At 40.5% G+C, this 17,022-nt stretch overlaps 1 protein-coding gene across 2 annotated transcripts in view; it reads right to left on the bottom strand.

Moving 5' to 3' along the window:
- Positions 1-17,022, bottom strand: part of FLT1 (fms related receptor tyrosine kinase 1) — a 108,827-nt gene that overhangs the window by 33,079 nt on the left and 58,726 nt on the right. For both annotated transcript variants that reach the window (XM_077173828.1, XM_077173829.1), the window contains exons 12-15: positions 15,144-15,252; positions 7,649-7,939; positions 2,649-2,795; positions 686-817 (exon numbers count right to left, since the gene is read on the bottom strand). In XM_077173828.1, the coding sequence (XP_077029943.1) occupies positions 686-817; positions 2,649-2,795; positions 7,649-7,939; positions 15,144-15,252 (679 nt within the window). The remainder of the gene's footprint in view (positions 1-685; positions 818-2,648; positions 2,796-7,648; positions 7,940-15,143; positions 15,253-17,022) is intronic.

Raw genomic sequence — 17,022 nt, 5'->3', positions numbered from 1 at the left:
ATGGAGAATGTCAACCTACTTCTCTAATCTCATAATTCATGAGCCAAAAGGGTACTCAATGAAATTGAAAGGTCACTGAATAAACTTTCTTTTTATTTAATGTAAAATTAATTTATTTCCCTGCCACAGGCATGAATCGAGGTTGTCAGAAGGAGAACAATGCTGGACATTTAAATTATTAGCATGATAACTCAAGTAATGGTTACAGAAATAACTTAATCAAACCACTTCCTTGTAGTAGTACCTTCGCGTATGTAGCTATTGCTAGGCTAAAATCTTCCAGTCTGATTTGGCAATTCACTTTACACTGAAAAATAAACAAATCAGAACATCCCAGGCCTCTAATTTCTGTGGGATTTATCTGAAATTGGAAAATATGTGGGTAGGAGAGTGTTACTTACCCTGGTTATTGTTTGTTTTGCTGATACTAAATTTACATTTGTCTTCTACCCTGACCTGATCTTTGTTGGGTTGAAGCAATTCTTCTTTTTAGGTCAGTGTAAACACACTCTGAGTTAGCATTTCCTGCTGGGCTTCCTTTCCAACCTGGTATGCTTCCCTTGCTAGGACTTCCTTCAAATTGCTTCAGAGATCACCAGAGGAGTCCCAGGTCATACCTCTGCCCTTCCAGCCTAAGAACATCACTCTGGAAGGCTTGCTCTTCCCATTTAGTGTGATGCTTTACCTTGTACCGTGACATACGCCGCACTCTCCACGGACCCTTTCAAGTTGGTGGCTATACACTGGTAAAGTCCTTCATCCTCCTCTTTTACTCTTTCAATAAACAGCATTCGGCTTCCAGGCCCTAAAATTATTCCTGTGAAATGAAATATTTTGCAATGAGAGGGAGCCAGGATATAAACAAAACCTGGCCCTTGTGTACTAGTATCTGCTTTAAGATTTTCTCAGAAGAAATCTGAGCCACAGACTGCACGGCACAATGTTGTCTGCAGGAAAGCCAAATACACTTGGACGCCTTGCGAGCCTCTTGGAAATCAGTGTTTACAAAGCACTTGTGTGAGTCAAAAAGCTCAGCCTAAGGGAATGATCTTGGAAGTACTTGGTACTGTTTATGTTGATAGCACTGTGCCTATGCTTTCATCCAGGTAAGCACTTTAGAATGTCTGCAGCTTTTGGAAAAAGGATAATCTGATTACTGCATTTACAGTCCCAGGTCTGCCCCAGAAGCAGCTCAAGCTTAGAGCCCTTCCAGAAGCCCTTCAGACTGTCCCTATGGGCAGCAGACTTGCTCCAAATCTCACCTGCCCTTGTGGTGTGCAGCAATGGGCTCCTTCACAAAGGGGCTCCAGATAGTGCAAAGAAAATTACCATGAGGGAATTACCTGAAGCTTTAAACATCTTGTTTATTCCAGATAGGTCAACCCAGAAGGCAGCCTGGAAAATACTCCAAGAAGCAAGGAAGAGGCAGGGAGCAGATTTGGTCTCAGGACTGCTGCTAGGGCACCTTCTAGCCAGGAAATGTGCAATCAAGTACACACTTGTGTTTGGCTCCATCAGAATCACAGTCCCATCAAACTGTATTCCCACCATCTATTTCAGGCACCTAATTGAAGTGGTCTGACCTACCCTCTGGAGACATCTCCCTGGCTCCCAATTGTATCTGTTGCATTACACCCAAGTTAGACACATAACCTTCATTTTGGAAGATAATGTTATTAATGCACATTACAGCAATGTGATCACTGTAAAGCTTCATGGAATCTGTCTCTAGATTAAGCTTAGTGCCTGGGCTGGAAGTCTGCATGGGCTTATAACTCAGTTGGAGAAATCCTCAGAATTTTTTCCAGTTGTTTTTATTCATGCTATTGTAATTCCTAATAATTCAGGACATGACCATAACTACAAACTTTCTAAAATGTTCTGTAGAAGATTACACTTTGAATTCAAGTTCCAATGCACCAGACCTCCTTGAACATTTTTGCTGAGTGTTTTAACACTATCTCAGTGTGTGCTCCTGAACCAAATGTGCATGAATTCCCATGAGAAAGGTTTTGCCTTTTCCTCTGTCATCCATTTCCATCTGAAATATCCAAGGAACACATCACATCCATGACTATGGTGCCAGCAGCTGGACATTTAGCCTTAGCTGATCTTTGAAGCCACATTCCAGAAACATCAGTAAACAGCTCCCAAAGTTTTCCGGTTGTTGCAACATGCCACCTGGGAAGCTGTTCCTCTCTGTTGCATGAGACCTGGATTCCTCTGCCGCCATAGATGCCTTTGGATTTTGGATACCCCAGACATGGATTTAGTCTCCTGGATAGTTTTTGACTCATGAACAGACTTTGAGTGCCTGATTACAGACTCCTGCTGGTACTTCCATGTCTGCTGGCCAAGATCCTGTTGCTTGAGCTCCCTCTATAACAAATGGAGGTAAATGTATTTCTCTGGAGATGACTCTTTTAAGGTGAAAAGTGTTTCATTGATTCCATAAAGGCCGGTTGTGTCTAGATCTCCAGCCTGGCTCATATTTTGGAGTGACACAGAATTACCTGGAGCGCCCGGGCTGCTGCCTGCCTTCCTTACATCTAAGTACTGATGCCAATGGCTCTGCAAATGGCTATGTAAGGCAGAAGGGTAAATAAAAAGCCTGCTGTAAGAGGTAGGTGAGTACACAAAGCTCTCACCTGGTTCTTGCTGTATTTCCTCATGGTTTTTAAACCAGGATATGTGGGGCTCAGGAATACCACGAGCCTGGCACTCCAACATGGCAGAGTTACTGGCGTTCACTGTCTGATCCGAAAGCTGCCGCAGCAGGGCTGGTGCCTCTTGAGCTATAAGACAAAACAACACCTTTGTTTTACATTCTTGTAATGGTGGAGATTTAATTATCTCCCCTACACACATTTTACTGGTATTAGAGATTGCTACAGCTCTTCTACCAAGCTCATTTTTCACTGACTTTATTTAGTGTTCTACTTAGCTCAGGAGGGTTTGGTGTGTGCAGAGAACTCCCATTACACAGCAATGGCATGCTATGGTGAACAATGAACACCCAATGATGACAGTGTTCAAAAGATTTTCTCAGTTCCATGACCAACCACGCTTGTTTATATCGAAAGCAATGACTTTCTATGAAAGCTCAGTTTTTCACCATCAAAAGAAACAAACTGTGACACCAAAGATTTGAAGAATCATCAGAACAGCCTTGTAGCAGAGTACCTCTGTGTTGCTGATAGCACTTTGCTGCTCCGTACACCGTGATAGCCATGAATGTGACTTTGATAATTTACTTACTTTAAAGAGTACAGTTACAAATCATATTCAGTAAACTCACATAATCCAAAACCACCACGAGCACATAAGCATTGTACCAAAGTCTTCATAAATTATTCCACTTCTGCATTTCACATATTTGGCTGAACATAACCAGGCCTGGCCAAACCACACCACAGCATTTCAAAAACACACTACAAACATCATGTTAAAGTCATCTCTGAAAGAAACAAAACAATCTCATGATCATTTCAACCCTTTGCCACTCCTTCCCTCATTTCATACAGTGCTGAAGGCTGTTCTAACAAAGGTCAAGATGTTTACAACGTTTATGCACATTATATGGCAACATCTTTCATTCACATTTGCAACTCTCACATAATTATTTTTGGTATTTTGGCCCATTTAAAGCAGTCATGGAGAATTCAGGGAGCTCCTGAGCATCATCACAGATGGAAATGCTCTGTAGATTCCCTCAAATTCCCCAATTATTTGCAATCTTTGCCTTCAAGGACACTGCCAGGATCAGCAATTGCTAACATGGTAATATAATACACAGATTCCAAATACAAAATGAAACAAAAAAAAAAAGGAGAAACCAACTATTTGCAAAGATTTTCTTTCAAGCTGCAATAGGTGCCAATACACCAAGTTCAGTATCAGTTCTGATACTGATTTGGTGTATTGATATTATTCTGACACTTTCTTAATATCTGATATTCTGTGTTTGGAAGATTATTCTTTTTCCTTACAGAAAAACTAGCCATTACACATAATTATTCTAGCCATTTTCATAATTATTCTGTTACCAGACATAAATAAAAACTCTCCACAAATGTTAAACCACTATGTACCACCAGATTTTTCAGTGTGCATGATCCCCACAGCACTAAAAACACCTTTAAAGTGGGATATTTTTACAATGCCCTTGCCCCTTAAAATTAATTCCAACATAGTCATGACTGTGCAATGACTATGGCTTTTGGGCACTTCTGAGCTGCAAGCCAGTAATTTTCACAGGCAATGAAATTTGTTCTTTACAGCCTGGTAGACAGTTTGTTCTCTCTTCCCAAACAGCATTGCTTATGAGAGGCACTGTAAATTCTTCATCACATACCTACACAATGACATAGTCAACTCTATTTGCCTTGCAGCCAAGAAGACTGCCCTCTTCTCCTTAATACCTCATCTCAATTTTTATTTAATTCTCATTTTTCACAACACTATGAACAGGCACAGTCTGAGGCATGTCCATATACACGTGCTGAGAAGAACTCAATATTTATCAGCAGTCCCTGACAGACATCCCAGCCCAGACATCCAAAATGAAGGCGGACAAGATGACACAACAAAGGCAAATCACACGTTCTGTGAGTTGTGATTAATTTTAATTTGTTTATAGCCATACACTAAAGATGGGATTTCATATTAAGAAAAACTTTTTTGCTTAAAACTTAAGTCATCATTCACATACTTTCAATAATTTCTCTGCTACAATCAGCTGATTTTTCAAGGACTTGGTCAACCTGAGGATTATTCTCTTTTGCAAACCACCTGTTTTCTCCCATTCATTTTTGCAGTGAAGCCAAGGGGGACAGTTTCCAATGTCCTACTCCGCTCACTCCAAAGCCAAGGGGCAAGCCTGGCCACCAGCAGAGTGTGGGGCTCAGCTCCCAGACCTGACCCCAGGGCAGCCCCCCAGACCTGACCCCAGCCTTCATGCTTGCCCACAAATGCTGCCTTGCTGGCCAAACTCTGCTCTCAGTAACCCTAAGGAACTTCATTGTAGGCAGAATTTGGCCCAGGGGTGTGACAGGGGGATCACAGGGGGGAGAAGAGGACACTGGTATCAGAGTACTTTTCTGACCTGGGGTGGTAGGGAGGGAGAATTTGCATTTTTAAAAGCAAAAAAAAGGGGAGAAATTACAATTTGTTAATTTTCAGGTTTACATATGCATTCCATCCATTTTTGCCCTTTGTTAGGATTATGTTGTCTGTTCACTTATTTTTTATTAATCAGTACAAAAATATAAATACAAGCTTTATTTTAAACACTTAAAAAAAAAAAGAAGAAGAAATATAATTCACACCTTTCTCCCTAAATAATATATTACACAACAGAAGGCAGAGAAAACTCCCCAAACCCATGAGATTCTCCAGTCATCCAAGGACATCAAAAGCGACATCAGTAGTTTTTATCCTGCCACCAAGAACTGCTTTCCTCCAAGGTTTCCAGTGAGCTTTCTCTGTGTCCTCCAACACGGCCAGTCACACTGGGATGTCAGGGCATCCTTGCACAGTGTGGCCTCTGAGTGCTGGTCGAGCCCAGGCTGGTGGGACCTCCACTCAGCAGTGACATACATCATTGCAATGCACAACAACTTCACAGAACAGTCTAATTGCCACATCTCTTTTTTTTTTTTTTTGACCCAAACTCATATTGCCTGGCAACTGGCTGCACAAATCATGGTGCTTCGGCTCCCAAGGCCATGGAAAATTTGTAATGTCCTGTCATCACCGCCCACCTCGCCATCAAATGTCTTCCCACAAAATACCCTAGGAAAAAAGGGGATTCTGTATTGTAGTTCTTCTGAAGAATTGCAAATGCTAAAGAGTGAGCTTGCTCCATTTTTAAGCAGTCGCCAACGACTTCACTTGCATTTTAGGCATGTTTTAGGAAAAAAAGAGAGCCTGATCCCTTTGCAAGAACACATTGTTTCTGGAAGCCATCACGTTAATAATGAACAAAAGAGTTACTGTATACAAGCAGGCTATAGGTGACATTTCAAGATATAAATGATTATTCTTTTCTTTACTCTGACAACTTCCAGGTTACCAATTGTTTTCTAAGCATTTTAGGCTCCATGAAACTGGCATTATGGGGAAATGCTATTGTTTACCCTTTCACACTTGACAAAAGCAATTCCCACGTGAAAGGCAAGTTTAGCCGTGGGACACAGTCTCGATACCTAAAGGAGGAAATAGTCTGGTGAGTTCCCAAGCGCAAGAAACTGTCATGTTGTCACCCTCTATTTTAAAAGCACAGCCACTTTGTTCCTTTGCTGCAGCTATTTTGGTCATTGTGGTCTGTTTTGTTATGGCTTGTGTAAATGCTATATAAATGATCGATCATAAATGTAACCAAAAATAATTAAAGCTATGTAATTGTAAAAAAATAAAGTTATCAGATCTATTAAAAATAGTAACTTTTTCCTTACACAGAATTTATAGCACACAGAAACATCTCATAGCAAAATCATGACAAAGGAAAAGAAAAGGGGAAATGCTCACAAGGAATTCTTAGGTTGCCCTTAATTGTCCTTCAGCAGTTTTGCTGGTTCTTAATCCCCATAATAAATCCAATTGTCATTTGCATACCAAAAGCAATGAATATTTTTAATGGCATCAATTTTCAATTTGTATTTTTAAAAATATTTTTAACCGTGCTGGCTGAAACCTTTTCAGTCATGTTAGTGTAACATTCCTCATTTGATAAAATAATTACAACATTACAAACTCCTGAATCTTCAGGCCAGAAGCAACACTCACAATTTTATCAGTAGTTTTTTACATTAGTGCAGAACTGACTTTAAGAATTGACCAACACAGCAACTGGAAGTCTACCTGGATTTATTTGGAGAAACATGGTTCATGGCTGTCAGTTGTAAAATCATCATTATTATAAATGATATGATAGGTCTGTGCATTATATCAACATTTTTATTTCTTCCCTGCATACTTCTTTTAGAAGATACTTTTTTAAGATTAATGTACTTTAGTGTAGAAAATAATTTCAAATAAATAAGTATTAGAACTTGCTCAGCAGGTAATATTTATAAGTCCATCAAGATCAGATTAAAATAAAAAATATGTAGTCCAGTCAATCTCAAACTGAATTGTGCTCATTCTGCACATTCAAGTTAGCTTATTAAATGTCCATTGTTGACTGAAAACAGCAGTTTTTAAAGTTAATCAGTTTATTCAGCTTTGACACTTTTGATGAGGCTGATATCAAAGCGGAAGAAAAGATTGATCCAAAGTTTTCCTTATTGCTCAGTAGGAGACAGCAAGAGAAAAAATAACGGCATGTAAAATGTAGCACGGGGGATCTTCCAAACCCCAGCTTCCATGTGCCTTTTCAAAGCAGAAAACACCCGTCTGAACTCAAGTGGAAGCTCACGCGTTAGGATTTTGTTTGCTATTCCTCCTATTTCCAACCCATGGGGAAATGAGCACCACCTCAGAGCTTGAAAGGTAGCAACAGTGATACAAAAATCAAGATGATATGAGACATCTCTTACTGTTTAATGAGTCCTTTAATGTTTTACATTGCTTTGTGTTGTACAATCATTCCTTGTGCTTTTATATTTGAGGATCCGAGAGTAAACAGCCTTTTTGTTGCAGTGCTCACCTCTGATTGTAACGTCTTTCTGTTGAAGCACTTCTTTCCCCGTGTATATGTTCCTTGCTCGGCAGGCATAGGTGCCTGAGTGTGCCAGGGAAACGTTTTTGATGGTCAGAGTGAGGGTGATGGAGTACTCCCTGTTGTGAGACTTCTTTGCTTTTGTTTGATTGTTGACTGTCCTGGGTAAAATCCAAGCAATGTCTTTGTACAGGAATTTGTTGGCCGAACAGGACAATACCAAGTTCTCTCCTTCAATAGGCATTCTTTCCAAACTAATATGGAATCCACTTGGTACATCTGTCAAAAATCAAGAACACTTTTTAGTTTATATGAAACTAATGAGCCAAAATTAACACAGCATATACTTCCCCCTTTATCAGGAAGTCTTTGAACTAATCAATGTCGTTGTCTTCCTGCTCAGGTGTGTAATCTTTCCTTTCATACACTCAGCTCCAGCTATTCTCATAATTTTTCTTAGAGCTATGATACACTTGGCCTCAGATGTCAGTTGGTGTAAACTGAAGTTGCTCTTGGAAGTAATGAGTTTGTATAAATGTTATGCCAAGTTATGACAGACTGGGGCAAGGTACCAAAAGCAGAATTATTTAAAGACATCACATTGGGACTATGAAAAAGGAGAAATATTCTGATCACAGCTCCAGCTTGTGAACTGCATAAGAGAAAAGGAATCTCAAGAGGGCAGTATAAAAATACTGCATTTCATCATGCTTGGTTATACTGTTTTTTTGTTATTCACAAGTGTTCAGGTAAAGTACGTCTATTTCTTAAAAATGCTTCAAGTCCCGAGAAATTACATCATCTCTGATCACATGCCTGAGATTTCCCTTGGAACAGAGGTGCTTACCCTCCCTGCATTTAAGGCCTACCAGCCACCCAAGAGGTAAGCAGAAGCAGTACCCTCTGCCCTGGGTGACCAGCTGTGTGTGGGCAGCACTAGGATGAAGGTATTTTATTTAGGTGCCTTGGCATTATCACAGGTGAAAAATATTTTCACCTGAGAGAAACCAAGGATCATTGCACCAACAATTTACAAAGTGTAGACATGGGTTAAGTTTTCACTTCATAGCAGATGGTTCAGGCAGGAGTAATTTAGCCAACAATGTAGAAAGCCCTACTTGAAAAGGTCCTGTTTGTCCTGTTTGCAGTTTATTGTAATGTCACTTGCAACTTCCTCCACCTGGGCAGTGGTGCAGAGCTGTGGTGGTGTCAGCTGCCTCCCAGCTGCCTCCACCTGGGGCTCATCCCTCCAGCAGGGCACTCCTACCACTGACCTCAGTGAAAGTAGAAGTTCCTGAGAGAAAGCACTTCCAAGTTTTACTCCTAGAATGCAACCTCTCTTGGTTTATTTGTAGCCAATATTCTGATAAAGTCATTTCCTTCTTCTCGGTCAAGTGACATCGACCGTGGCCATTTTCAATTGTTCTTTCACTACTAATTGCTATGGCACTTGGCCGTAAACTTGACTTGAAATCCTAAGAAGGGCTTCTTCTTTCATAAGGGAGAATTATACCTTCTTTTCTTGTTTCTTAGATCGTGAACAGCTCAATGCTCACTTCCATTCAGTTCATTCTTACCAGTGTTTCTTCAGGTTTAATGTCACTTCAGCAGGAATATGTAAAAAGTACCTCTCAAGTGAATAATATCCCACATATTTTTTCATTAACCTCTCTCATTGATTGACCAATCCATCAGAAAGTTTCTCCCTAAATCCCCACATTGCAAACAGCTGCCTTGTCTTCCAGGGGAACCATGAGCAAAACCTGCTCAATGCTCTCTGCCTGTTGGAAGCCTGGCATCAGTTGTCCCCCATAACATCCTCTTTTCCACATCTATCCCTGAGTTAAACAGAGGGTAAATGAGCTCCTGCTAGGCCTGGATTTAAATTTCTCCTGACAGTAGATGCCTCCCAGGGAGAGGCCTGATTTCTTCTGGTTGAACTCATCGTGCCCCTGCAGTGGGAGCAAAGTGTGTGCCTGTCATCAGCTGTGGTTCAGGTGTGCAGTCCAAAGATCAACCTAGTGGAGGCAGAGACACTAAAATATTAGACTGGGTATTAAAGCTTGGTGTTAAATTGTTCCACTTACATTCCATTGGGACACCACTTTTCTCTCTCTAGCAAACAAAGCTATAAGAAAAACTTCAAATTTCATGAACTCATCTATGAGTGACAACCATCAGGATCCTGTTTGATATGTAAGAGTGTGTGGTGCCAGATTCTAATCTCAATTAAGAATATATTGACTGGAAGAGCTATTAAGATGAAACACCTCCATACATGGAATACATCATATTCGGCCTCAGCTGCCAAAATGCAGACATTTACTTGAATATATAGATGTTTTGTGTTCTGTATATGGGCAAAAGTTTACAGTCCATGGGGTGACACAGGCTTCTCCAGAGGGCAGTGCAAACCATCCCTTTAAGATGGGTTAAATGCCAGACATCCTGGTCCCTCATGCTTAATTATGAAGAGATCCTACATGATCAGCTTAGGCTTAGGTACCTAATTGTAAGATTTAAGTTAGATGAACTGAATCCTATACTTGATTTTCTTAAAAAACATTAAATTCAAACACACTTAAAAACAATCAGATGGCCAACATTTTGAATGTGGGTAAGTACTTGGAAGAAAGAAGGTGCTGCATCTTACTCACAGTACATTTCAAATTGTTCTGATGTGTGTTGTGAAAGCCAGGGTATTGGTAAGAAATAGTGATAATTTTTGCTTTTGAAGATGCCAATACTCAGTAAAACTAGAAGAGCCAAGCAAAACTCTTAAGATGAAACTAAAGATCCCTGGGGACTGAGGCAAGTGAACTATTTTTAGCTTAAAAGGATAGCATGCCCACAGTATAATGCAGTTACAACTACTTTTATGTTGTCAGGTCTGGAGTTCTTCCTCAGTGTGCCTTCTGTGAAGACTATTTTCTGAATAAATCTAGGGACAACAGCAAAATGCACAGGGTTCCAAAAGAATCATTTGTTTAAACGCTACAAGCCTCCTAATATATGACACCTATCTCAGCAATTGTTACAGGCTCAGGCTAGCTAAATAACGTGGCTGGGAATAATGTAAAAGGGTTTTATTTACTTTAGTGATTTGAAGCTTCCTGTGGAAATAGCTCCCAGGTTTCCTGATGGAAGATTTTGTTTATCTTTGCCAAGCACCATCAGGAATCTCAAAATAAAATGCGCTTAGTGACATTGGGAAACCAGGGAGATAAGGCAGAGCTGTTCCTGTTTCACCCTCTGTAATTGCAAACACACCCATGGGCCTGCTGTGTGCCAGCAAAACAGCCCAAAATGTAGGGAAAGGGGCAGGCTGGAGGAAAGGGTGCTAATACAATTAAATTTGGCATAAAGGTGTTGTTACAGAGACTGCTTCCATACCAGTCAGAAGGAGAGGTTTCAGAAATCACCTTTCTACATTGCCTTTATGTAAGTTTCACAGCTACTTTTGGGTATTGAACAATGATTTGCTTTTAGATCTAAGTCAGTGACAGTACACCAAAAGTGCTCTTTATCTGACAGAAGCCGTAGGAAGGCTACTCCAAAGCCCATGGTCTTTGTGTCATACATACACCCTGAGGCACAGTGTATAAAATCATGTACACCACTCTCAAACTTCCTAGGAAACGATAGGGGGGTTTCACTTTAAGCCCAGAAATAAGATTATATTTACAGTAACTAAAGAAAGTGCTTGTTCTTCCTAGGTTCTCTCTCTTGGCAGTAATTTCCTTATGTTTACCGTTCCCTGAAGGAGTGGAACTTGTCAACTCCAAACTAGTGCTGCTGGGACACGTTCTGCCCTCCACCACCTTCCTAATGGTTTCTGTCCACAAAAAAAGAGACCCTTCACAGCACTGCAGCACGTGCATTTTCTCTTCCCAAGGACAAGGGCTGAGGGAGATTGCCTTCAAGGAAAGGGATCTCCCTGTTCAGAACAGTCTTTGTCTCCATCTATTCTTTATAGTCATTTCTGGTGCATCCCTTTTACAGAGGGCAGCAGCTCCTTTTCCTACAAGGAATCATCCCCTCCTGCTTGGACACTTCTCTTACTTTTAGACACTTTTGTGTGGCTCAGGCTGACTTCAAATGGCGCCAGAAGACTCAACAATGTAAGATAAACTAGCCCTAAGCTGTCACACAAACCCTGAAGTATTGGTTTTGGACTCATCAGAAGGAAATACTTAGCAGTGTCCTGTTCACATCCATCAGCACATGAGGCTCTCAGGTTTTTACTCCCTCAGTGCATTTTTCAGCACATTCTGGACATATTTGTTTCTTGATGTGAAACACAGCCACAGCAGTTTGGTCTCAGCCTGATGGAGGAGAATTACGGTGAGCACAACTGGATTTTTGTAGGGACCAAACAATAGTATTGTTTGCACTGCTTTCAGTCAATGCAAGTGAGTGCCAGAGGATGATCAGGACTTTCCATGTCACACAACTGTAGTGCTCAGCTCCAGGAGCTCATAGGACAAATGCATTTCAGCTCCACTACACTATAAGGAATGTTTGCCACCAGTCAAGATGTTAAGAAATTCCAAGACATAATAAAGCTGACACTCCTCTTTCTGAACACCAGCTAATATAAGATTCTTCAAAGGGAAGTCATAACATTCTGCATGTTCTCGTGCAAGCCTTAGTATCAAGGAGAAGGATTTCCTTCCATCCTTATTTAAGATCTGAGAATGCTAGGTCTAAATAGGAAAACTACATCCTTCATGTCACTGTGCTAAAATATTTGAAACCACCATCAAAACTTTTAAAGGGATATTTGAATATGGTGAATGAGGTCCATCAAAGTACAGCTTCATTTGGTTTCAGGATCTTCCATGTTATATTGTGAAAACTGAGGAATAAGAGTTAAAGAAGGCCAAATTCAGCCCCTTGCACATTGAAAGAGCAGCATTCTCAGTGAATGATCCTCAGTGACTTCTCAAAGTTTCATGTGAAGTACCCACACAAAGATGAAACTATCATTGGCATGTTAATTTATGGAGAACTATGTGGTGTTCATCTTTCTGTTCAAACACACACAATGTGAGGATAGGGATGAAAGCAAAACTAAGAGTGGGGACAAGAGTCATCTTCAAGGTGGCAAATGTTCTTGTCACTTCCATTAATAGAACACAGAGACATTTTTCTAGTTTCTGTACTTTAGCAAACAACCTGCCTGTGTGTCACTTATCTGTTTATACTTCTCATGCTTCTTACCAATTTTCTATATTTATAGATAAGTGGCACTTTCTAAATGTGAAAGTGTGTTATGACATGGAGCTTTAACAGCTGTAGACACCCACAAACGAAGCCTGCCAGGTGAAACTGTACGAGAAGCACAACAGTGGATACCTAAAAAAGAAATGGCAAGTGCTTGCAGGGGTGCCCATCTGCTGGCATGATGGAGTCATGCTGCCTTCTGGTAGCTGAGGCCTGAAATGTTGGTGAGACAGTGCCACAACTTGTCGAGAGCACTGACTACTGCTCATTGCTACTCTTCTGTGTGGGCAGGAGTGATACCGCAAGCTGGATAGAAGCCAGATGGAATCTGGGCAGATTCAAGGAAGACTACAAAATCCTGGAGGTGCCAGAGAAAGGTATTGGTGCCCAAGCTTCTTTTACCAGTTAGAGGAAAGGGCACTCTCCTGGAAGCACAAAACCAGTGCATCTGGGTCAACAGATCTGCTCAGCTGGGGACCAGCTCTGTGGAAAGGGATCTGTGGTGGACAACAAGCTCAGCATGAATGAAAAGGGCGTTGCTGTGGTGAAAAAAAGTCAACAGGCTGCTGGGCTGTAATAGCAAGGGATCACCAGCAGAGATAAAGAAGTCATTACACTCTACTCAGAACTTGTCAGGCCATATCCAAAATACTGGATTCAGTTTGGGTCCCCTCTGTACAAAACAGATGTGGAAAGTCTGGAAAGGGTCCAGAGAGGTGCCACAAAGATGACCAAAGGAGTGGAAAGTCTGCCATTTGAGGAGAGGCTGAGAGAACTGGGTTTGTTCAGCCTTGAGGAAAGGCTTAGGGGAGACTTTATCAACATGTTCCAGTATTTAAAGGGTGGCTACAAAGAAGATGGAGACTCCTATTTCAGGGCACAATGGAAAATATGAGGGGTAATGGGTACAAGTTACTCCTGGGGAGATTCTGATTTGATACAAGAAGAAATTTTTCACTGTGTGGACAATCAGTCATTGGAATAATCTCCCCAGGGAAGTGGTGGATTCACCAACTTTGGACACTTTTAAGTTCCATCTGGACAGGATGCTGTGCTTTTCCCAAGACAGGTTGGACCAGATGATCCTGGGGCCCCTTTCAACTTGGTATTCTATGATTCAGCTTGTCATTTTAAAAACACAGAATTTGGGAGGGAGAACATTTTTTGAAGTAGTCTTTCCTTTTTTTTTTTTTAAATCTGGTGAGAGTGTGTCTATTCTCTTTTGATATCTCTCAGAATAGAAATAGAATGAGTTTCACTAAAACTACTCATTAGAATTATAAGCAAGAGAATGACAACATAAAAACCCCAGAGATTATGATTTGGGGATCAAAGCATCTAAATATTTTAGCCTTTTTGCTTTTTCTCATCTTTTTGAATGAATTACATTTCTTTAATGATCTACTCTGAAAATTGCCAACAGCCTAAGTTTATAAAACTACTGCTTTATAAACAAAACTAAACTTTTGACAGAAAACAAATCCTTTGTAATTGCATGTGCAGACTTTGTGTTGCTGAATAATGCAGTAGTTATTCCCAAAGCCACACTGTGGGCTTTTTTCAGAAATTCCTGAAGTAAAACATTAAGTCATTTGTTTGTGAAAACTCCAAACACATCTCATAATGCAAAAATACCAGAAAGCATACTCATACGTGAAGATAACACCAGAGGAATTCTCAGTGCCATGGCACAAATGGCATTCCAGGCTGTCTTTCTCAGAAAAGGAAACAAAACTCTGTAGTCTGTATCCTGACACTTTTCCACCCATAAGTTGCCATTGTCCCTGAGATCTGTGAGAGGTTCCCCAGACATCTCTAGCAGCATGCTGCCTGCAGACACTGGCACTGCTCTAGGCTCTGTGTTGTGAGATATCCTGGTGGGCAACAGAATGAGGCTGTAGACACCTCAATGTCACATGTGAAACTGGCTTACTGGTGGGTGAAAGTACACTAAAATTTCATGCACGAAATTACTGCAGAGATGAACCAAAATGGGGAATTACTCATTGCTGTATTTGTAATTTCTGTCATGCTTGATGCTTGGTGCTTGAGGGAGGAATGAGTCATTCACCAATTTAGCGTCCCTAGAAATCCAGACCAGCAGCTATGAAATCTACCAGCATCACCCAAAAGCATGGTATGAGCTTACACATTACAGCAATTCTGAAACAGTGGTATATTAAAAAGCCACAACAACCTACAGTTATAACTCCAGGATCAGGAAACACGTTTGACTCTGTAGAGGAGTAGATCTTACCTGTTACAATAAAACTGACATTTCTTTCAGATTTTCCCACTTTGTTGGATGCCACACAGCTGTAGATTCCTGACGATTTGGCTTCAGCTACAACAAGAGTGCTAGCAGTCTGCAAAAGAAAGAAGAGGCTTAGTTCTCGTTGGCTTAAGAACTCAGTTAAAGTTTTTCTTCTCTTTTTCCTAAGTCACCATTGACTGTCCCATGATCCACTCTTTCCATTCATTCAGTGATGGGCACGTCTGAGACTATTTAAAGGAGATGTTACCATACACAGTTTTGCAAAGGATAGAAGAATAACAGGAAACAAGCTCCTTGGGTGACCCTTATATCATCAAAGCCATCATGACCATCATGACTTTGAACATGTCTTTCAGATTGATTTATCTCTCGCTGGTGATGTAATGGTAAGCTACAAGACATGAAGCACGACAGAATGTGTTTCACACAAGGAGATAAGCAGCCTGTAGGAGAGCCAGACTGCAAAGGGAATAGGTGAGACACGCCTCAGGCATTTGGATAACCCTGGGGGAAAAAAGTAGCTCAATTTGGCACTAAACTTGTTGGATTTCTTTCATTTTCCCACATACGTGTCAGGTGAGACAGAGCAGCGGCAAAAGAGATGTTTACTCATCTTCTTTTGTACTATTTTCCTGGACTTAATATTTCTACTATATGATAATATGTCATTTTTTGTTATGTTATTTTCTATCACCATCTTAAGAGGTCTAGCACACTAAATATTTTCTCAGATGTTATTTGACTTGAAAGATAAGACCTTGAAAGGCCAGGGGCCAAAAACACCTAACGTGCTCTTAGAAACATAAAAACCACTGTAATAATAAGAGTTATACTTTTAGGGTGATGGGAAGCCATGGTCTAGTGGCTTGGGCACTAGGCATAAGAGGAAAGTTATGCAGAAACAAATGATGTGTCATTCTGTTGTGGAGCTGAGACATGAGGCACGGACATGGACTTTATCAGTGTAACGTGCTTCCAGTTACTACTTGGTAGCTTAATTTTCTTTCTTTCTGTTGCCATTTTACTTGTTCTGTAAAACATGGTTTGGCTGGAGTTATGGGCAGAGCTGGGACAGTGATGAATGGAAATTGTGGGACTTCAGAATTCCACTGCTTGGAATTGTTTGGTGTCTCTTAATCCTAAAAATAAGTTCTGTGCAATTAATACATTCTTTTAAGTCTGCCTGATTACTGGAGTTCAGAAACAAACACAAGAGGGTGAGGCAGTAATAAATAAGGACCAGTTATCTACATTTTTACATAAACACTGACTGAACATTTGCACTGCTTTTGTCTCCTCCTGGGAGAAAGCACAGCTATCCCCAAACTCTTGTGGAGCCCCTAAATGTAATAGATCTTCTGGTTTCCCAAAATCATTCTTCAGTACAGAGAGTCTATTACTTTTCCTGCACTCAAGCAAACACTGTTGAGGCAAATAATTTCGTTTTGACTTATTTGTTTTAGAAGACTTCACTATGGTAAATTCACTACAAGTAATGCTAACAGCATCTCTACCCTGTGAAATTATCTCAGAGGCCAACTACCTGTCTGCTAACATACTACATTGTATTTCTAGCTACAATTTTTATAAACTACCTTTTTGGATCTTCTGTGAGATTAAAGAGCATCTGTAATACCAGATAGATAATTACAGCCCTTAGGGAAAAATCATCCTGTTTCGCTAAATTCAGTAGGCTGACCTCTACAAATTTCTAATTATAAAGGGTGTGCCTGGCCCTGTCAATATTTTGTCATTCTCTTTGAATTTCTTCCAGGTTCTAAACATAATTTTTTTAAGTGTGGACACAGAGTACAGCACCAGGATTCCTGCATCTGCTTTTTCAACTCTAACTCGGACCAGA

This window comes from Agelaius phoeniceus, chromosome 2, assembly GCF_051311805.1.
Source record: "Agelaius phoeniceus isolate bAgePho1 chromosome 2, bAgePho1.hap1, whole genome shotgun sequence".
Lineage (NCBI taxonomy): Eukaryota > Metazoa > Chordata > Aves > Passeriformes > Icteridae > Agelaius > Agelaius phoeniceus.
This window is presented reverse-complemented; position numbering and strand designations above follow the sequence as displayed.